The sequence below is a fragment of the Mus musculus genome, chromosome 6 (assembly GCF_000001635.26).
Source record: "Mus musculus strain C57BL/6J chromosome 6, GRCm38.p6 C57BL/6J".
NCBI classification, from domain to species: Eukaryota; Metazoa; Chordata; class Mammalia; order Rodentia; family Muridae; genus Mus; species Mus musculus.
This window is the reverse complement of record NC_000072.6, coordinates 125,291,469-125,314,205: the sequence shown is the minus strand read 5'-3', so window position 1 is coordinate 125,314,205 and position 22,737 is coordinate 125,291,469. Positions and strand designations below refer to the sequence as shown.

Below are 22,737 nucleotides of genomic sequence, written 5' to 3'. Positions count from 1 at the left end.
AGCTCTCTGCCTCAACGTCCACGGCAGGTCAACCAAGTCAGCTCTGCCTCGGGCTCTCGGAGGTGGGCCTGACTGATGGCTAGCCACTGTCTCTGCTGCCCCCCTTTCGGCCAGCAAGCGATCCTAATCCGCAATCCCCTCTGAGAGCCAGGCTTCCGAAGAAAGGTGGAGGCCGGGTTCCGGGCCTGCAGCTCTCACGTGCTTTCCCGGCCACCCCCTCCCGCCCTGCGTCGAGGCGGCCAAGCCTGTTCCTCTTCCCCCCCCCCGTCGCGATTGCGACAGGCCGGCCTCTGCTCCCAGGGCTCCCTGCCCCCGCCCCCGGCCGGCTCGCTCCACTCCCACTTCCTGAGCCCGGCGCTGGAGCCCTGGAGGCCAGGCCCGGCCGCTCCCGGCCCCCGGGGGCACGTCGGCCCAGCCGCCAGGCTTGGGAAGTCGTGGCCAACGCTGCTCAGGACGTCCGGGCTTCCCACCTTCCTCCTAGGACTCCACCCGGTCTGGTCAGCCGAGCCGAAAGGCCGCCATGCGCCTGCCCCGGGCCTCCTCTCCCTGCGGCCTGGCCTGGGGGCCACTCCTGCTGGGACTCAGCGGGCTTCTGGTGGCCTCTCAGCCCCAGCTGGTGAGGGAGGGGCTAGGTGGGATGGACCAGGTTTCTCTCTAGCCCTTCTGCCCTCCAGAGCTGACCCTGCCTCATTCTTCTCTTTCTCCGCCTCCTCTGGAAGGTGCCCCCTTATCGCATAGAAAACCAGACTTGCTGGGACCAGGACAAGGAATACTACGAGCCCATGCACGACGTCTGCTGCTCCCGCTGTCCCCCAGGTGAGAACAGTGGCTCCAAGTGGCTTGGGTGGTAGAGGTGAGCCAGAATGAGCCAGCACTGCTAAAACTAGCCAGGAAGGAGAGTCTACGAAGCATTAGCATTGTCCCACGGACACTGAGATTTGAAGAGGTAGCGGCATGTAGCCATGAAGACAGGATGGGGACAAAGAGACCAAGGAGAGGCTCCGAGGCATGCAGCAAGCAGAGGCAGCGGACGCAGAGATGGACTTCTTGTCTCCTGATAACCCTCTTTCCCCATTCGCCTCATAGGCGAGTTTGTCTTTGCGGTATGCAGCCGCAGCCAAGACACGGTTTGCAAGACTTGCCCCCATAATTCCTATAATGAACACTGGAACCATCTCTCCACCTGCCAGCTGTGCCGCCCCTGTGACATTGGTAAGTGGGGACTCATCTGGATCTGCATGATGGGTACGACTGGGAGGGCCAGCTCCTCTCTGACTCTTCCCTCTCCCTGACAGTGCTGGGCTTTGAGGAGGTTGCCCCTTGCACCAGCGATCGGAAAGCCGAGTGCCGCTGTCAGCCGGGGATGTCCTGTGTGTATCTGGACAATGAGTGTGTGCACTGTGAGGAGGAGCGGCTTGTACTCTGCCAGCCTGGCACAGAAGCCGAGGTCACAGGTCAGAGGTCACTGAGGGCAGCCAGTAAAGGGAGGCTGGGCATCAAGGGCAAGGAACGTGATACTGTGCGCATGGTGCTTCTCCCCACTGGTACTGTGAGTGTGGTACCTCTGCCCACTGGGAGAACCATAAAGAATCTATCAGTCCTTGAAAAAGGCTCACAGGAGGGGGTCTGCCAAGACATGAACTGGTATGAGGAGCTTAGAAGGTAGCTCCCTCCTGTCAGCCCTGGGGAAGCTTGGGCAAAACGGCAGGCTGCAAAGCCAAGCTTGGGAAAGGTAGCAACTACAGAGCAGAATGGTTGGCAAAGAGGGGACGTAAAGGAAGGCCACCGAGTCCTCACACTTACCCACTCACCCCCACTGGCCTGCCTTTCTTTTGCCAGATGAAATTATGGATACTGACGTCAACTGTGTCCCCTGTAAGCCGGGACACTTCCAGAACACTTCCTCCCCTCGAGCCCGCTGTCAACCCCATACCAGGTGAGAGGGCCCTTCCCCCACTCACCTCCAGGAAACCCAAGGGTTGTCATCTCCTCCATCCTTGACTTCCGGCCATCCCGACCATGTGTTCCTGGAGCCAGTCACCAAGGGGAGCAGGGAGAAGCTCACAGTCTTGTTTCTCCACAGATGTGAGATCCAGGGCCTGGTGGAGGCAGCTCCAGGTACCTCCTACTCGGATACCATCTGTAAAAATCCCCCAGAGCCAGGTAAGACACCGGGCTGAGGAACACAAGGCAGGGTCGGTCTGGGAAGATGCCTCAGCCCCCCTCATCCACAGAAACAGGGAACAGTGCATCTTTCTTCCCAGGGTTAGACAAAGTCAGAAACATTTCTTCTGAAGAAATCAGAAGGAGGTAGCGTGTAGTTCCATGGTTAGAACGCTTGCTTGGGATACATAAGACCCTGAGTTTGGACCAAAAGAAAAAAAACGAAAACTTGGAAAGGCAGGTGTGGTGGTGCACCCTTGTAATCCCCAGCGCTTGAAAGGCTGCGGCAGAAGAATCAAGAGTTTGAGGCTAGCCTTGGCTACAGAGTGAGCCTGTCTCCATAGAGGGCCTGGAGATTAGAACATCCCTAGACTCTTTTCTTACACTTTCAAAATTATACATATTATGCCAGGAAACATTCCTGTGCTGTGACGTAATTCTAACCGGCTTCATCACTATGCTTGGATGCGATTCCGTCATAGCCTTCCTTCACTAATTGAATACCTCGTTGTTCACTTACACACATCTGTTGGAGACATGCTCCCCCACTGGGCTCTTTCTAGGTTTTCTTGTTTCTTGGTTTCTGTCTTCGAGGAAACCCACTAGTTTCCCAGCCTGGTGGTTGACTATAAGTTCTTCTGATGACTCTAATCGCTACTAATTGGCAGAATGTAGTAACATTTTTGAGTGACCAGACTTTTGTAATTATAGCTTCCACATCCTGAGAACAACTCTGAACCTCTCAGTGATTCCACTTAAGCTGCCTAATGATTCTATAAACTGGGATTATTCATTCTCACTGATGGGGGGAGAAAGCTGAGATGTTAAATGACTTGCTGGAGATCACGTGTGTGTGTGTGTGTGTGTGTGTGTGTGTGTGTGTGTGTATGTATGTGTGTGTGTATGTGTGTGTATGTATGTGTGTATATGTGTGTGTGTTTGTGTATGTGTGTGTGTGTGTGTGTGTGTCTGTATGTGTGTGTGTGTAAATCACGTTATTACTGTCTATATCTAGGTCTTCCTTACTTGGGGCTCATTTATAAGGTACACAAGCTATAAAATGTCCTAAGCCTTCACACCAGTTGTGGAAGCACACGCCTGTCACCCCTACATTTGGGAGGTGTAGCCAGGACCCAGGCTGGGCTGCATAAGACCCTGTCTCTGAGAGAAGGAGGAGAGAAAGAGGGAATGAATGAAAATTCAGCTAAAATTCCCCCACTGAACATAGAACATTTCCACTCTTACTACCTTGGTCTATCCCTTCCAACACATTCCCCGTGCATTTCTATTCATATAATCTTCTAGACTAAAAGTGGGGTGATAGAAGTGTTTTATACTTGACTTTTTTGATAAGGAGAAATTGGCAGTAGATGCTGAACCACTGAGATGATATACAAGCTTCCCTTACACACACACACACACACACACACACACACACACACACACACACATTCCCTTATATACTAGTATATTCCCTTATAGACTATAACATATAACTAGTATATATTATATAATATATTCCCTTATAGACTAGTTAACAATGTGTCATAAATATTTTCCCATCCTCTCTCAGAAACTTTCAGCTATGCATCCAAAATCAACTATGCATCAAATATCACTGGAGTATCAGAGCTAGGATTTAAAAGTCTGTTAGCCTGCTTGTTTTATGTATGACGAACTGATGCTTGGATAGGTGAACTGACTTAAAGACAGGGACCTAGCCGGGCATGGTGGCGCACGCCTTTAATCCCAGCACTCGGGAGGCAGAGGCAGGCAGATTTCTGAGTTTGAGGCCAGCCTGGTCTACAAAGTGAGTTCCAGGACAGCCAGGCCTATACAGAGAAACCCTGTCTCAAAAAACCAAAACAAACAAACAAAAAAAGACAGGGACCTAGGAGTCCAGACACCTGGTCCAGTTTCTCTCCATGCCCTGCATTCTGTATTTCCTTAGGCCACAAGTGTGGTCGAATCACCAGGGGCAAGCTTAGGGACCCAAACTCCCATCTCTCTGCCTCTGTCTTTGCCCTGTTATGAGCAAGGGGGTGAGCAGTTTGCAACTCCTACTCTCCCTGAGTGCCGTAGGCCAGGCTCGGAACTGAATCAAGTTCTCACAGGCACAGAGAGGCAATCTCAGGCCCAGTGGCCCCTCTGTAAGATAGCCAGGTCACGGACATGGGGCTCTCCCCTTAGGCCCAAGTACCACCTCCCCTCCCCTGCCACCCCACACCCCACCCCCGCCTTTCACCAATTTCCAGCATTGAAAGCCAGCTTCCCACTCACTGCTCACCCACTGACTTCCAGAGATCTAGACACCAACACTCAGGACAGAGTCTCTCGTGTGGTCAAAAGATCTTTCCCAAGACCAGCTCAGCCCTTTGTCCCCAGTCCAAGGGACAGGGCTCCAAAAGAGGGACTTCTGAGAGGAGCTCCTCCCCCTTGTCCTTTGGTGCCATCTGTCTGTCTGCTGTCCTGGCAGGAGCAATGCTACTGCTGGCCATCCTGCTGTCGCTGGTCCTCTTTCTGCTCTTCACCACTGTCCTGGCCTGTGCCTGGATGAGGCACCCGTCTCTCTGCAGAAAGCTGGGTAAGAAGGAGCCGCCATCCCCGCCCTCCAATCCCCACAAGGAGGTGGTGGTTGACTGGAGGGATGTTCAAGGGCAAACCCTCCCTACCTGACACCATTCTCTCTGATCCTAGGGTTAAGGGTAACTCTATCATCCTCCGCTGGGACACTAGGGTTGGCAGCCCCACATGGTGTCAGGATAGAAGTTAGAAGGTTGGGAACCGCAGGCCTCTCTCAACCCATTCTGTTTTTCATTTTAGGTACTCTGCTCAAGCGGCACCCAGAGGTAAAGGAATGGAAGAAGACATCCAGGAGGGGCGGGGCTGTGAGGTCAGGGAAGGCCCACTTAGCTTCCATTCATTCCTCTGATTGGTTGCCGAGTGTGCCGCGGTCCAGCCCCCACCCCCACCCCCACCCCCGTTCTAGGCGCCAGACGTACAGCCTGAGAAAGTGCCTCCTGCCCTGGGGTTTGCACACGAGCGAGCAGAACAAGAAAAGAATACAGTGCCAAGGCCGGGAATCTTAGAGCCCTTAGCTAGCATGTATCTGGACTCCATTGCCAGTGCCATGCGGGGAGGGGGCAGGGAGTGCCCAGGGTGGTGGCTCAGTCCTGTAATCCAAGCACTTGGGAGGCTGAGACAGAAGGCTCACCATGAGTTTAGGGCTAGCCCGGGCTGTTTAGTGCAATTCAGTGTAGCCTGGGCTAAAGTAAGAAAGCCTGCATCAAACAAAACAAAACTACCACAACAGTAATTACACACACACACACACACACACACACACACACACACACACCTTAAACAGCAACCATAATAAAAATGAGATGGACAGAGAGTGACAGCAAAGGATTTGGGGTACATTCTTTTTTTTTTTAAGATTTTATTTATTTTATGTATATGAGTTCACTGTAGCTGTCTTCAGACACACCAAAAGAGGGCATGGTATCTCATTAAAGATGGCTGTGAGTCACCATGTGATTGCTGAGAATTGAACTCAGGACCTCAGGAAGAAGAGTCAGTGCTCTTAACCGCTGAGCCATCTCTCCAACCCCAAGGGTACATTCTTTTAGACAAAGTGGACAGGGCTTCTTTGATACACTGATGATTTGAGCAGTGAGTTGAAAAAATGAGGAAGCCAAACAGGGAACTCTTGAAGAAAATGATCTAGGAATTGGAGGAGCGGGAGGTGCAAAGGCCCTGGGGCAGGAAGCACGGTGAGGAACAAAGACAGACAATGAGTCACCAAAATACAAGGGGTAGGCCATGGAAACGAAGGTATGATGGAGTCTTGGTCTCTTTGATGCTGGATGGTTCTCTCTGTACCTCTTCTACAGGGAGAAGAATCTCCCCCTTGCCCCGCTCCAAGAGCCGACCCACATTTCCCTGACCTGGCAGAGCCACTCCTACCCATGTCTGGAGACTTGTCCCCATCCCCTGCTGGACCCCCAACGGCCCCCTCCTTGGAGGAAGTGGTGCTACAACAGCAGAGTCCCCTGGTCCAGGCCAGAGAGCTGGAGGCTGAACCTGGGGAACATGGCCAGGTGGCCCACGGTGAGCTGGGCAGGCCAGAGCCGGGGGAGGAGTAGGGGGAGGAAGGAAGGGATGGTAGCTGAGTTGTCGGGGAGGAAGAATAAGGTCCAGACGGAATAAAAAGATGTGGAGGCAAGACAGAAGGGAAGTCTGAAAGAAGCAGAGGAGTGTGTGCAGAAACCTATAGCAGGGCTGAGGCTGGGACTGGGGCTGGGGCTGGGGCTGGGGCTGGGCTGGGGCTGGGGCTGGGGCTGGGGCTGGGGCTGGGGCTGGGGCTGGGGCTGGGGCTGGGGCTGGGGCTGGGGCACAGCTGTAATCCCAGCACTAAAAAAGGATTTCAGAGCTATCCTGCACTACCCAGCCTAGGCCATGTGAGACTGTGACTCAAAGAAAGGAATGACAAATGGCAGGAGAGGCTAGGAAGAAAGGAGAAGAGAGTTCTGGAAGCATCCTCTCTCATCCCACCTTCCCTCCCACAGGTGCGAATGGCATTCATGTGACCGGGGGCTCTGTGACTGTCACCGGCAACATCTACATATACAATGGGCCAGTGCTGGGGGGAACACGGGGCCCTGGAGACCCTCCAGCTCCCCCTGAGCCTCCATACCCCACTCCTGAAGAGGGAGCTCCTGGCCCTTCTGAGCTGTCTACACCCTACCAGGAGGATGGCAAAGCTTGGCATCTGGCCGAGACAGAGACACTAGGATGCCAAGACCTCTGACAGGGCCAAGGAACCTATTTGCCACCTGTGCCTGAGGGCACCTGGGAAAGGCAAGGAGCAGAGGGTCCAGCACCTTCTTTCTGAGGCTGCTCTACTCACCAGGACTCACAGGGTCTGGGGAGGCTCTGAGAAATAGAGCCCTAAGGGACTTAGCCTCAGACACCTCTTCAGAGCAGAACCGGACACTAGCAGGCCACAGTGCCTGCCCAGGACTCTGACTACCGCCTGAGCAAGCCTGAGACCTAGTTTCAGACCCACCGGCTCCCAGAGGCTTCGGCCATTGAGCCTCGGACACAAGGAAGGCTCGTGACCCCCGCCCTGCCTCTCTGTGTTCTAAACATGGCAGAGGAGGGAGCTGGTCCCAGGGTCACTCGCAAGGATATCCCAGGGACCTCGCAAAGCTTTGTGGTGCTCATCCCTACCTTCAGAGGCCTTGAGAGCTCATATTGCGTGGACCAAGATAGACCCTGGGGGAAGGTGAAGTCGCGCGGAGGAGCAACCCCTCCCTTGCTCCTGGGGGAGAGGATAGAGAGAAGGGGAGGATGGGGCCTTGGGTAGCGTTAGCATGTGTGGAGGAGAGTTTGGGAACAGGAGAAAAACGACAAGTGTATTTATGAGTTGTAATCACACACGAATAAAAACAAGATGGAGGTCCTTTATTTCCTTGGGTTTTATGTGGAAACACACTAGGCCGTTAGGACAAAACCAAAGGCAGAGGTGAAAGCACAAAGCCCTCAAAGGCGCTTCCGGGAGGGTCCCGGCTTCCAGGTTCAGACAGCACCCCACTTAAGCAGCAGTGGCTGGGGGCTTGCCTGGAAGTATTCTACACACCTGCAATAACAACCGGAGTCAGTCCTCCCACCACCCATGAGGCAGGCACTCTCCACAAGTGAGACAGAGGCACAGACAGAGGAAGTCATTTGTTCAAGCCAGTTAGCCCAGCATAAACGACTCTTCTTCCACGGGTGCCATCTCAGGACTTTCCCAGACATCCCACTGCCCCTGCGCAATGGAAAGGGTTGTCTGGAAGGGGTCGTGGGTGCTCAGTAGCTACCCTATGAGAGGCCAGCTTCCGTGCTACTGGTGAAGAGAAATCTAGGCTGGCCTCATCCTTTCAGCTCAGAAGGAGCAGTCAGGACTCTGTGTGTGTGCTATCTTATTTTATCTTTATCCAAAAACAAACAAAAAGAGTCTTTAATGTCTCTTGCCCCCAGCCGGGTGATTGTGGCATACGCCTTTAATCCCAGCACTTGAGAGGCAGAGGCAGGCAGATCTCCCCGTTCGAGGCCAGCCTGGTCTACAGAGTGAGTTCCAGTGCAGCCAAGGTTAATGACACAGCACAGTCAGTGCAGAGTGAGACCCTGTCTCAGGGGAAAAACCAAAAACAAGAAACCAAACCTCTCTTGTCCCTTTCTTAGTAAATGCCTGCTGCTCGCACATTGATCCTCCATACTGACCAGCAGAGACAACCAGAGCTTGAGGGATTACTCAGTGCAGCTTGTTCCTGCCATAAAAGGCAGTCGGTATGATCCAAGTGTTAGGAGCTCAGTCGCTGGCCTTCATCAAGCCGGTATGGCAGGAAAACACATACCCCAGGAGTCTGCTGGGCCAACGGAGTGGATGGGTTATTTAAGGCTGACTATGAAAATCACATCCAACTTCCTTCTGCACACAGTGAGAGCGGGCTGCATCTTCACAGACATAAATCTTCTTTGTCATGCTAGAGCCAAAGAGCAAGGATCCTTAATAATTATTCCAATGTGTTTAGATTTTTTTAAATTACTACATTCTGCTCAACAAAATAAAGGAGGAGGCAGAGAAGATCAAAGAAATGGCCTTCCAGGGACATCAGGAAGGCTTGGCAGGTAAGAGTTGGATGCCAAACCTGATGATGACCAGGTCTGATCTGCAGAGCCATTTGACTCCTGAAAGGTGCCCGCTAATCATGAGCACACGCACACGCACACGCACACGCACACGCACACACACACACACACACACACAGAGCAAGACAGAGACAGAGACAGAGAGAAACAGACAGAGAGACAGAGACAGAGACAGAGAACAAGAAATGCTATCCAGGCACAGCCCTGTGTGACACTGACTGTTCAAACTGAACATTAAGCCTGCCTGCCTGCCTGCCTGTCTGCCTGCCTGTCTGCCTGCCTGTCTGCCTGTCTGCCTGCCTGTCTGCCTGCCTGCCTGCCTGCCTGCCTGTCTGCCTGCCTGTCTGCCTGCCTGTCTGCCTGCCTGTCTGCCTGCCTGTCTGCCTGCCTGTCTGCCTGCCTGTCTGCCTGCCTGCCTGTCTGCCCGCCCGCCCGCCCGCCTGCCTGTCTGCCTGCCTGTCTGCCCGCCCGCCCGCCCGCCTGCCTGTCTGCCTGCCTGTCTGCCTGCCTGTCTGCCTGCCTGTCTGCCCGCCTGTCTGCCTGCCTGTCTGCCTGCCTGTCTGCCTGCCTGTCTGCCTGTCTGCCTGTCTGCCTGCCTGCCTGTCTGCCTGCCTGTCTGCCTGCCTGCCTGCCTGCCTGCCTGTCTGCCTGCCTGTCTGCCTGCCTGTCTGCCTGCCTGTCTGCCCGCCCGCCCGCCTGCCTGTACTGTACTAGTCCCAAGCAAGCTCCATTCTCGTCTGCATTGAGTACACAGACTAGTTAGAAAAAGCTGGCATCTTCCTGGTTAGTGCATCATGTGTTGGCAGCACATCTGAGCGTTGGAACGTTACTGTTTGTGTCCAACAATAGCACCTCAATGTCTTCTCACCTTTTCTTGTCAAGTCGATTCCTAGGTGTTTATCTTCACTATACAATCAGACCACTCAGCTTAATTTTTTGTTTCGTTTTCTCTTGCTTTTTAAAAGACAAGATCTCACTATGCAGCCCTGGCCGGCCTAGAACTCCTATGTAGACCAAACTGCCCCCTTGAACTTGTGGAGATCTACGTGCCCCTCTTCCAGAGAGCTGGGGTAAAAGATGGCCAGCACCAGGCCCAGCTGAGGACAGCTCATATTTTTAACTCAACAACTATTTGATTCTTTTATCATTTATAATGATTTCCAGTTAGTTCTCTGAGATTGTCACCTCTAAGTAATATGAAGTTTATCTCTGCTGTTTATTTATTTTTTGATAGGGTCTCATGTATCCTATTCCAGGCTGGCCTTGAACTCGGTATGTAGAGAAGGATGGATGACCCTGATGCCCTGATTCTCCAACCTCTACCTCCCAACTGCTAGGCTGTGCACCTGCCTTCCACTGTTGAGTTTTTAGCCTTCTGGTAGCCTCACTATCGAAAGCATTGTCCAAACCTTCCAAAAGAGTATAAAACAGCACGGCACATTTCTATTTCAGTCTTAATTTTGGGCAATTTTTTTGGACACGTTCTCTTTTTAAACTTTTTGAACCTGTTCTTTTAATTTACATACAAAGCAATGGGTTGCATTGTGTCATCTTAGTACAAATGGCCAGGTACAATGACACAGGGCAGTATTGCCAGCACTCAGGAGGCAGACAGAAGAGGATCACCTCAAGTTCAAGGTCAGCTAATCAGTTCCAAGCCATCAAGGACTACAAAAGTCCTGTGTTAAAAAAAAATAATAACTAGAGAACCCACCACAACTACAATGTGCTGCTTGGTCCTATCATTGTCCCAAACCTGGGCATGCCTGGGGAGAGGGAACTGTAATGGAGAAACGCTTCCATAAGATTGGCCAGTAGGCATGTCTGTGAGTTATTCTCTTAATTAGTGATTGATGTGGGAGGGCCCAGCCTACTGTGGACAGTGCCGCCCTTGGGCAGATGGTCCTGTGGAGCAGGCTGCATGAGCCATGGAAATAAGCCAGAAAGCAGCACTCGCCCCTGGCCTCTGCTTCAGATCCTGCCTCTATGTTCCTGCCCTGGCTTCCCTCAGTGATGGATTTATGAGCCGTAAGCTGAAATACAGTCATAATGTTTTATCACAGCAACAGAAACCCTAACCAAGACAAATAACAAGGAAACAGCAAAACCAACAAACAAAAAGTATATATTTTGGGGTCCAGAGTGGTTCGCTGCTAAGAACACTAGTGGCTCTTACAAAAGATGGAGGGTTAATTCCCAACATGTCCACCGGCAGCTCACAAATGCCTGTGACCCTTGCTCTAGTGGATCGGATTCCTTCTTTGGCCTTCATGCATACACATGGTGCACGCACAGACAAGCAAGAGCTCAGGCATGTACATAAATAAAAATAGGTTGTTTTTTTTTTTAAATGTAAGCACACATGTAACATCATAGCAGGACCATCCCTGCCCTTAAGCCTTTTCTTGTTCAACGGGAATTTAAATAGATGTATCTATCTGTCTATATTAAGGAAGGATCCACGCCTAAGCATTTCGTGCAAATCAGATGGACAGAGATTAGATCTAATGGAGAGACTGGGCAGAGCGCCTGCAGCTGGAAGACGGAAGACGGGGAAAGTGGGTGATCTGGGATGGACTGTGCAGAGTGCCAGCCGATCAGCACAACACAACAAACAGGATGTGCTGATCCGCCGGCAGCCCGGCTCTCATTCTGTGGACTTGGCCTGATGGTTTATTAAATTAATCTGAGCCACACTTTCGAAGTTCACATTTGGAAAACATTAAGTACGTATTTTCTATGTAGCAGTCATGTTCAGATAAAACAGCCTCTAAACAAACTTGGCTGAGAACTTCCTGGAGTTTATGTAGTAATCACCGAGAGATGAGCGCTGAAAAGCACGGAACTGGGGTCTGGTGGAGGCTGGAAGGAAGGTCAGGAAATGCTTCCTCAGAGGAGTTCTCGAGCGAGTGACCTAAGGGACGTGAAGGTTATCCCGGGTGGAGAGCCTTGAAGATGCGCGAGTGCTCTGCGCAGAGGCCCTAAGATGGACCCATTGGCCTGGTGCTAGGGAGCTTGGTCCCCGGGAGCGGAAGCAGGAGAGGTAAACAGGAAGTGGGTTGTTCAGTAGAACAAACTTACAAACTCTAAGTTTGCAAAAACCTTGTAAAGTTGGAACTTCACCCGGGGATCAGTAAGAAACCACTAAACTTTTTCCCAGTGCAGTAAAATGTGTAAAGTCAGAGACCAAAAGGCTGGTGACAGTTCCAGGGACTCTAGCCAGCCCCAGCGTGGCAAACGGCTCAGGCAGGCCTTGCCCTTCTCCTCCATTCCCTCTGCCTTGCTTGTTACATTGCATTCCTAAAGCCAGCCCCCAAGGTCTAGTCCCTTATTTGGCCACCTCCTCCTCCTGAGGCCAAACACTGAGGTCCAGCTTTCCAAGTATTAAGGTCCAGAAATCAAAAGCCCCCTTTGGCTCATCAATGAAACTGTCAAATCAAGATTAAACACCTTATCCATAACACGGGGGAAATACTTTTGGTCTTTTGTTATGTTTTATAAAAAGAACGAAAGAACCAGGAATATGTTTGGTAGAGTCATGGAATGGTGAGGCAGAAGGGGGTGCCTCTATGGGCCCATGCTGAGACATCCCTTCCCCCTGAGGGACAAGCCACAGGACGGTATAGTATAGAATAGAGTTTATTTAGGCCATGGAGAGGGGAATTGAGGGAGTAGAGACAGAGAAAGGCGGAGGTGAAGGGGAGAAGTAGAGACTGGCCAGGAACACATGGAAAGGGGGTGGGGGGGGGATGGGAAGAGAAGGGGCAGAGAGGGAAGGAAGAGAGGAAGAGAGTGACAGCCCCTTTTATAATGAGTCAGGCATACCTGGCTGTCACCAGGTAACTGTGAGGCAGAGTCTACAAGGAATGCTAACACCTTTCCCTTTATAAACTGCCATTTTCCTAAGGGCCATGTCTGTCTCCTCTCTATCCAGAGGAGTATTTTGTCCTTCCCCTGCCCTATTCTGAGACAAAGACCTCTTTCCCTTCTTCCTTGTTCTCTGTTTTCCCCTGCCACCCCATCTCTCTCTTACACACACACACACACACACACACACACACACACACACACACACACACACAAACCTCTGTGTAGGCTGTCCCGGAACTCACTCTGTAGACCAGAGATCCACCTCTACCTGAGTGCTAGGATTAAAGGCTTATGCCAATCTCTTATTTCCTGCCCTTTTCTCCTCTGGGGCAAAGAACTCTCCTTTGTTCTGAGAACTTGGTCTTGGAGCTCCTGATCCTACACTGGTCCCTTTCAACAATGGCTTAGGGAGTTTAACCCCTTGCCACACTGTGTACTCTTAACTGCTGAGCCATTTGTCCAGCCCCTTGCAAAATAAAAAATTTAAATGTTAAAAATTATGAAGTCCGTTGCACCCTTATACTCTTATAAGTATCCTAGGATATATGATTTCATGGGTCTTTAAGATTTAAAAAATTTTATTGTTTTCAATTATGTGTAGACTATGTGTCTGCATGTGCCTATGAGCATGTAAGGGCAGGTGTCCACTTAGGCCAGAGGCAACAGATTCCCTGGAGCTGGAGCTACAGGTGACTGCGAGCTGCCTGAGGTAAGTGCTGAGAACAGAATCAGGGTCCCTGAGAAAGCAGCCAGTGCTTTTAACTGCTGAGCCAACTCTCCAGTGCCATCGCTCAGTCATTCTCGTTGCTGGAATCCCAGGAGACACCAGGATGTGGAATTAGGGTATACTATGGAGACATCCACTTTTTCTCTTCATCTGATACTGAGGATGGAATCCAGGTTGCATGCTAAACAAACATTCTACTACTGAGTTACAACCCCAGAACCATAGTGATTTTCAAAATTTCTAATATTGTCATTCATCTGCCCAGACTAGCTTCAAATTTGTGGTCCTCCTGCCTCAGCCTCCTGAGGAGCTAGAATTCAAGGTGTGCCACCACTTCGAGCGTTCACAACTTATCTTATTTATGGATTATTATCTCTGCACTTGGTGTCTGATGTGGTTGTCATCAGACAACTCTATGGAGCTGGTCCTCTCCTGTTCTTCCTTATGTGGGTCCGAGGCGTGGAACTCAGGTTGGCAGGCACCAGGCTTACACAGCCAGTGCCTTAGCCTGCTGAGCCATCCTGCTGGACCTTTCTTTTTATTTTTCACTACTTAAAAAAAAATGTATGAATTAAGGGACAGGTAGATGGCTTAGTGACTAATGGCACTTGCCACCAAGGCTGACACCATGAGTTTGGTCTTTCCAGAGAGAAGCAACTTCTATAGGTTACATTCTCACCATACATGCACATACACGTGCACACACATACATCAAACAAGCAAACAGATATGCACTGTGAATCTTGAGCATGCCAGAAAGCAATCTCACTAGCTTTGCTTACACATAAGGTACAGATTATTTTATTTTTCAGTTTTAGTTTTAGACAGGCCCTAAGCCTCACATGTATAGCTATTCTTTTTGCCTCTCCCTCCTGACTGCTGGGACTATAGGTTTGTGTGTTTCACCATGGTGTGTGTGTGTGTGTGTGTGTGTGTGTGTGTGTGTTGTGTGTGATGTTAAGATTACACACATGCGAAGCAAACTATCACTGAACTACACTGCACTTCTACATATTTTATTTTATGAACTTTTACTATCTATCTATCTATTCATTCAGGGGGTGTTTGTTGTGTGACAAGACTCTTCCTGGGGAGACAGAACACACACAGGTCTACTCACCCCAAACAGGAAGCCCATCACACACAGAAGTATAGATATCACCAAAGTCCAACTTGGCGAACCAATGAGTTTTATTGGGGTTACTTATAGGAATAAAGGTGTTATTAGGGTTATTAAGTTAATACTAGGTTAATTAAAACCCTATAAGTTAGGGTTTTATTGCTGAGAAGAGATATGACCATGGCAACTCTTATAAAAGAAAACATTTAATTGTGGCTGGCTTACAGCTTCAGAGGTTCAGTCCATTATCATCACGGCAGGACATGGTGGCACGTAGGCAGACATGGTGCTAGAGAAGGAGCTGAGAGTTCTGCATCTTGAACCACAGGCAGCAGCAGAAGACTGTGTGTCACACTGGGCATAGCTTGATCATAGGAACATCAAAGCCTGCCCACACAGTGACACACGTCCTTCAATAAGGCCACACCTCCTAATAGTGTCACTTCCTATGGGCCAAGCATTCAAACCCGTGGGTCTATAGCCTATCCCAGCACAGGTAGCAGGTAACGCTCACAGAGCCAGGAACTTGGAGCACGCTGCACATCTGCAGGCAACTCAGCAGCTGGGAGGGTTGTGTGAGAATGGCTTCCAGCAGGCTTCATTGTTTACTCTGGGAAGGAGGGGCCTAGTGAATCTGCTCAGCTTCAGGGACATCCAGAAGCTGTTTTGCGTTGTTTGCCTTCCGGTTTATGGAGCTTCTCTGAAGGATGGAATGTTTCAGTCGCAGAGTGTCTTGTGCGCACATCACAGTGCACACATGGAAGTCAGCCAACAACTCGTGGAACTCATCTCTCTCCTTCCGCCATGTAGATCCCAGGGATAAACAGATCCTCCTCAGGCATGGCAGGAAGCTCCTTTGTCTGCTGAGCCAACACACCGACTCAGCCTTTATATTTTTTTTTTTTAAAAGATTTATTTATTTATTATATGTAAGTACACTGTAGCTGTCCTCACATACTCCAGAAGAGGGCATCAGATTTCGTTACGGATGGTTGTGAGCCACCATGTGGTTGCTGGGATTTGAACTCGGGACCTTCAGAAGAGCAGTCGGCGTTCTTACTTAACCACTGAGCCATCTCACCAGCCCTAAAGTAACTTTCTTTTTTTTTTTTGTTTTTGTTTTTTTTTGTCTTTTGAGACAGGGTTTCTCTGTGTAGCCCTGGCTGTCCTGGAACTCACTCTGTAGACCAGGCTGGCCTCGAACTCAGAAATTCACCTGCCTCTGCCTCCCAAGTGCTGGGATTAAAGGCGTGCGCCACCATGCCCGGCCCGCCTTTATATTTTTAAGATTTGTTTTATGTGTATGACTACTTGGCTTGTATGTATGTCTGTGCGCTGTGTGCATGCCTGGTGGCCTCAGGTCAGAAGAGGGCACTGGCCGGACAGTGGTGGCGCACGCCTTTAATCCCAGCACTTGGGAGGCAGAGGCAGGCAGATTTCTGAGTTCGAGGCCAGCCTGGTCTACAGAGTGAGTTCCAGGACAGCCAGGGCTACACAGAGATACCCTGTCTCAAAAAAAAAAAAAAAAAAAAAAAAAAAAAAAAAAAAAGGCACTGGATTCCCTGTATCTGGAGTTACAGGTCTGTGTGAGCTACCATGTGAGTACTGGGCATCAAATCTGTGTCATAAAAAGAACAGTGAGTGCTCTTAATTATTGGGCCACCCCTCCAGGCCCTGTTATTGTTATTATTATAATTTTATGGGTGTTTTTTTTTTGAGACAGTGGTGTTTATATTTCAGGGGTACTAGGACAAAACCAAGAGATATACATACACTAGGCAAGTTCTCTACCACTGGGCAACACTCCCAGCATTTCTTCTTACTTCCCTCCCTTGCATGCACATATATGCACATATATATTATATATGTAATACATCATACAAACTATATCTATATCCATATTGATATAGATATGATCTTGCTGTGTACCTCAAACTGGTCTCAGACTCTTGATGTTGCAGCCTCCGTCTCCTAAGTGCTGGGATGAAAGCCCTGTCCCACTAAGCCTAGGTTTTTGTTCCTCTTAGGCGAGTTTAACCTTTGTACCCTGGTTAGAGAGCCAGATTAAAAGAAACAGACTTGGTTTTTTTTCTCCTTATAGAAAGAAGACAGAAAAGAAAACATACAGCATAGTTCCATTCATAAAGTTTAAAAAACCTAGACTACACCGTTTAGAGGCACATATGTAAGTAGTGGAGTGATTCTAACAACATGCACACACAGAGACACACACACACACACATACCAGGGAATGAGAATCACTCAGGTCTCGCGGCTTCAGGAAGGAGGAAGCTAGTTATGATTACAGAGGGGTGTGTGGGTGACTTCTGAACTTCAAATAATGCTCCTTTCTTTGGCTAGGTAGTAATTACAGTTATTTCACTTTTATTCAGTAGACAACAATAATCAGCTAGGATACATATTTCTTACCATAAAACAAAAGGCAGACTTGAACCATGTAGAGAGAGATCTGAATTAGTCACTTCTGAGCATCTTGAGATGAAGGTATTCAAGATTTACCTTCAGCATCTTAGCCATTTAGATGATAACTGAAGAGGACCATAGACCTACGCACAGAATGAGGGTAAGAAGAGAAAGATCTGAGCCAAGACCACATGGACCCCACGTTCAACAGACAGTCAGATGACAAACTAACAAACCATCCCAAGAAGCAAAAGCCAAAGATGGAGGAGGGAAAGCTAGTTTCTGGGGAGAAAAAAATGCTTTATGCAGAAGGGCGTGGTCAACATCCCAAATTTCTGTGTGACATTGCTGAGGAGAAGTGTTTCCTCAATGCAAGTGTTGAAGCTCTGAAGGGAAAGGTATCCAGGCAGTCAGGAGCCAAAGAATACCACAAAATCACACAGCACAGCACCATAAACACAGATTTATTGGGAAAGACACAAGTGGCTGCCTCAGCTCTGGGGAGAAGCTGCAGACTGAGTAGAAGGCAGGATGATATAGGGATGGGGGTGTCCGGGGCAGAGATTGGTGGGATTTCAAGTCCTGGGGTTAGGTAGGCTCAGTAATTGGTAGGTTTTTAAGCTCAGGCATTGGTAGGTTTTTGAGCTCAGGGATTGGTAAGTTTTCAAGACCTGGAAGTGAGCTCAGACTCTTTATTATTAATAAATATCCAGAGGTTGGGAAAAGGGCCAGCATTATCGTTAAACTACTTCCTGCAGTATAGGGACATCGAAGTCCATGGGGCAAGTTTGATCTTCACCATCAAGGTGTAATTGGGGTTATAGACCTCTGGTCCCATAGTTAGGGCCTGATAATCCTGTAATAGCAACTGATTCAAGGTCTAGGCATCTTTTGAGTTTGAATTGAAAAGAACTAGACAAGAATTTTATAAGACAGGGTGCCATTAGTAGGACTGGGAAAAAGAAGGATGAAGGAGCTTAAGAAAGACAGTATCCAATCCCATACTGGACTGCCAATGATCCACCGGCCAGAGGCATTGAGCTATTTCTTATATTTTTGGAAATCCATCCAGAGTTGTCAGATCTTAGCTTTTACTATAGCCATCTAGTTGACACAAAGTGACATTCCTTCTCCCTGAGGAAGAGACAAAGGCCACTTCTCTCTGCTGTTAGTACATCTAACCCTTGTCAGTTTTGAAGGGGTAGTCAGCAAGTCAGTTTGTCCCTGGAGGGTGAGGACAGTCTGAGCCACCCATTGGAGGTCCTGGATGAACTAAGAGGGAAACTGATAGTAGATAGTTAGGGAAACACTTAGTCCTGCTGTTCAGTGGTGACCCCAGCGGTTGGTTATACCCAGGCCTGTGAGGAGGGTTAGGACTCCGACTGTTTGTTTTTCATGTTGTGCAGCTATAAACTCTGTGATGGAAACTGGCCAGCAAGGGTTCTTCTCTGGGTGTCACTCCCAATTTTAGGAAGGAAAGCACAGGGCAGCAAGCATCTTAATAACTAGCCAGTTGCCCATGCGGTGGGGCCCCAGAGGGTGTAGAAGGATCCAGGAGCCTGAGAGAAGACACGAAAAGACAACGAGAGCCAGATGGGTGGAACAGGTAGAGGGAATAAGTGGCTTGTTGAGGTTTGGTCTTTTTTTTCTTTTTTTGCTACGGATTGTAACGTTGAATACTAGCCCAAGGCCTGGCTGCCCCCAGGCACAAGAGAATCCTAACTATATCAGCTGGCACTTTGTGACCTTGCTCTTTAAGTTAAAACTGCTGGTTAAATAAAGATGTCGGCGGCCTCTCGCTGAACAGGAGACTGGCTGAGTCTCAGTGCCCAGGCTTAGGATCTGAGGATGCTCCAGGTGAGTCAGGTGGAAAGGTGGGTGTCAGTGGGACTTTTTTGGATTCAGGGAAGTGTTTATCAACCTAAGGGGGAACTTACCAAATGGCTGAAGGTAGATTGGGTGCCAAGCAATCAGTAGGCCAGAAGAAGAGTCTATTGTGGGTGGTCTGGAGATGAGGGAGAGAGTCTTGGTGAAGCTCACACAGGGAGGGGAAGCCCAGGCCCCCGAGAGCCTATCCAAGTTAAGGCAGTAATGTAAGTGTTACAGGTCTGAGGGGAGAGAGTTTCCCAATGCAAGTGGTGCAGCTCTGACGGGGAAAGGTATCCTGGAAGTCACAGCCAAGGAATACCACACAGTTACACAGCGCAACAGAGGTCCCCCAAGAGATTTATTGGGAAAGACACTAGAGGTGGCTGCCTCTGCCTGGGTGAGAAGCAGCAGATGACTGAGTGGGAGGAAGGCTTATGTAGGGTTTCTTGGGGGCAGAGTTTCCTAGGGTGGCGATTTCCAGGGTGGGGATTGCTGGGATTTCAAGTCCTGATCTTGGGTAGGCTCAGAGACCGGTGGGTTTTCAAGCACAGGGATTAGAGGGTTTTTGAGCTCAGGGATCTGTGGGCTTTCAAAACACAGAAGGGAGCTCAAATTTTGTACCCTTTACCAAATGCTACTGAGAGGTCTACAGGGTTCAGTGAAACGAGATCATTGGCCGTAGCCAGAGGGCAGCAGACACAAAGATGGAGCGGGGTGAAGATTTGGTGGGCGGCAAGCTGGGCTACTATACTGCATAGTAACATAAGGCAGCCTTCAGATTATGGCCCAGAAGACACCATTAAAAAGCATCATCCCTCCCCTTTCTCAGAGGAGACGAGGAGGGGGAGGACTACTGAGGGGAGACTGGGAGGAAAGAGGGGCTCTAATCAGGATGTGAGATGAATGAATAAATTAAGGGGAGGAAGGGGTCAAAAGAAAAGAAAGACTTGGGGTCTTTTGTTTGTTTGTCTTTCTGTTTTTAATACAAGCTTTAGGCTCTTGGAAAATATGCACAGACAGTTTAGTGATCTCTTGTGCTCTTCCTGCTCCATCTTGCACGAAGCTTCCCCATTTATTAACATAGTCCATTGTGCAAGACATTTGATCTAGCTGATACACGATACTGCCTAACAGAGTTTACGTTAGGGCTTTTGCATTGTGTAGCTCTATGAATCATGGAGCGTGAAAATGTCATGAGCCATTAGTGTAATATAGGCCCAAATTTTCCTCAACCTACTTTATTTAATGAGGATTCAACCTCCCCTCTTGCCCACCACCCACCAGAGGTAGTGGAAATGAAAGGTTATTAGGACACAGGGGAAGTGGACCTGCTTAGAGATAGTTCTTCAGGGAGATTCCAACCTTCAAGTTGTTTTCAGTCCAGTCTGCTAGAAAACCACCAAACACAAATCACCAGCTGCAGACCAGTCCACTCGGCAGACACCACACACGAATCAGCAAGAGCAGTTCAATCCAGAAGAAACCTCGAGGCCCACCAATTGGCCTGAGTCTGCACAAGTGGCAGGAAGTCACAGGAACCTCATGAGAAGTCCTTTGGCACGTTTCTCTCTATGAAGTCCCCACAAGCAAAGCTCAGCAGTGAGGTGCAAGACGAACCAATACTAGGCGTTGTCAACAAAGACTAGCGAGGCAGAGCAAGGTGAACCACTGTTCAAGCTCCCACTGTCGTGGGATCATATTTATATTCTTTCTAAACAGTACATGTCCTTGCACGTGTCTACAGCAGCAAAACCTCCCTTCACCTGTGTCTGCTTCAACAAAACATTATTTCACGTGTCTGCTTTAGCAAAGCACCTTTTCACCTGTGTGCCCCAGCAAACATCATTTGACCTAACTGACTTTCCAAAGAAACCAGAAGTGTCCACCTCAATGTACTATCACAGGAATAATTTCACTGCTCTAAAAACCCGTCTAGCCACATATTCACCTTCCTGTTTCCAGGCTCTTGGGAGCACCTAATTTTTTTTAAATATATATATTTTTAAAGTTTTTATTTATGTGTTTATGTATGTTGTATACACATATGCATGAAGATACCCTTAAAAAGCCAAAAACCCTGAACCTCTGAATCTGTAAGGCAGCCTCAATTAAATGTTGTCCTTGTAAGAGTTGCCTTGATCATGGTGTCTGTTCACAGCAGAACCCTAAGACAAAAACTAAAATACAAAAATGCAAAACGAACTCTAAAGCCAAACCAAACTAATGGAAAACAACAACAAACTGACTGAAAAGTGGACCAAAGACCTCAACATCAACATTGTGCCTGAAAGGAAAGACTCTTCACACCATAAAACATCAGGGAAACACAAATTGAGGCAATGAGACACCCTAGCACCTATCAGGGAGGCCAGGGCAGTTGTAAGCCAGCCGTGGTAGATACTAGGAACAAAACTAGTTACTACAGAGCAGTTTGGGGGTCCTAATATTTTGAATGTATGTATAGCTTTGTTTTTTTCCAGAACATGCCAAAGTTGGAATGGAGTAGTATGTAGCCTTTCAGACTGGCTTCTTCCACGTAGCAATGCACATTTATGGCATTTATGCTCTTTCTGATTTCTCATTGCTTGTCCGCTCACTTCTTTTAGCTGAATGATACTCTATCTGGACTCTATCTGGACAACTCATAGCTCACCTATCAAAGTTAATGGCTTCCAAGTTCTCAAAACTATGAATAAACCTGAGAAAGCTTGTACATGCGAGTTTTTGTTCCGACTTAGTTTTCAGCTCACTTGAGTAGATACCGAGTAGTGTGGAGGCAGAGCAGAGGGTAAGAGGGCAGTACCTGGTGAGCCGCCTTCCAGAGAAGTCAGTTCGTGTTGCCACAAGCAGTGGATGAGAGTTCCTGTTGCTCCACGCCCCTGTTAGCTTTTGGTGGTGTCAGCACTCTGGACTTTGGCCTCCCTGATAGGTGTGCTAGGGTGTCTCGTTGCTTCAATTTGTGTTTCCCTGATGTTCTATAGTGTGAAGTCTTTCCTTTAAGGCACAATGTTAAGGTTTCTGGTCTACTTTTCAGTTGGTTGGTTTTTATTTTTTGTTTGTTTGTTTTGTTTCATTTGTTTGGTTTGGCTTTGGGGGTTGTTTTGGGTTTTGGATTTTTTTTTTTTTTCAAGACAGGGTTTCACTATGTAGCCCTGGTTGTCTGAGAACCAACTCTGTAGACCAGGCTGGTCTAGAACTCACAGAGATCCATCTGCCTCTGCCTCTGCCTCTGCCTCTGCCTCTGCCTCTGCCTCTGCCTCTGCCTCTGCCTCTGCCTCTGCCTCTGCCTCTGCCTCTGCCTCTGCCTCTGCCTCTGCCTCTGCCTCTGCCTCTGCCTCTGCCTCTGCCTCTGCCTCTGCCTCTGCCTCTGCCTCCCAGGAGCTAGGGTTGAAGGTACGCATCACCACAGCCCCGCTGTCTTCTTGTTGTTCTGAGAGGTCTGTTTATTTTATCTCATGTCCTGTAGCAAGATACAACATTTGCAGAGACTTTCCCTCGTCTGTGGCTCACACTTTTGTTTTCTTGAGTGTCTTTAAAAAACCAGAAACTGTTAATGAAACCCGGCTTGCTAATTGTTTCTTTGAGCCTATGTGCCTTCAGTGTCAGATCTAAAAGGCCATCGCTAGCCCAAAAGTCATCTAAGTATTCTGTGTTGCCTTTCGGTTTTTGTCTTGCATTGGGGATGTTAGTTTTTGTGCCTCCATAAGGTTTTCATTGGGAATCAAGCTTCACAATGAGTGCCCAGCTGCAGTGAGTGTCGGGAAGCAGCATGATGAACACCAGGACTTCCCACGCTTTGCTTTCTGCAGTCCAGGAATGTGACTCATCAAAGGAAAGACTCTAACAGCCCTAGTCCAGGGTGGGC

At 49.0% G+C, this 22,737-nt stretch overlaps 1 protein-coding gene across 1 annotated transcript; it reads left to right on the top strand.

Moving 5' to 3' along the window:
- The first annotated feature begins 320 nt into the window (after positions 1-320).
- Positions 321-7,635, top strand: Ltbr (lymphotoxin B receptor). Its single transcript, NM_010736.4, has 10 exons — positions 321-616; positions 720-816; positions 1,087-1,212; positions 1,296-1,454; positions 1,840-1,936; positions 2,084-2,163; positions 4,640-4,747; positions 4,987-5,012; positions 6,060-6,276; positions 6,735-7,635. The coding sequence occupies exons 1-10, from the start codon at positions 521-523 to the stop codon at positions 6,974-6,976; spliced, it is 1,248 nt and encodes a 415-aa protein (NP_034866.1). The 5' UTR covers positions 321-520; the 3' UTR covers positions 6,977-7,635.
- The last annotated feature ends 15,102 nt before the right edge of the window (positions 7,636-22,737 follow it).

Coding starts and splice junctions, on each gene's coding strand:
- Ltbr (NM_010736.4), top strand. CDS start 521: ATGCGCCTGCCCCGGGCCTCCTCTCCCTGCGGCCTGGCCTGGGGGCCA. Junction 2,164..4,639: donor TAAAAATCCCCCAGAGCCAG/GTAAGACACCGG, acceptor CTGTCCTGGCAG/GAGCAATGCTACTGCTGGCC. Junction 6,277..6,734: donor ACATGGCCAGGTGGCCCACG/GTGAGCTGGGCA, acceptor TCCCTCCCACAG/GTGCGAATGGCATTCATGTG.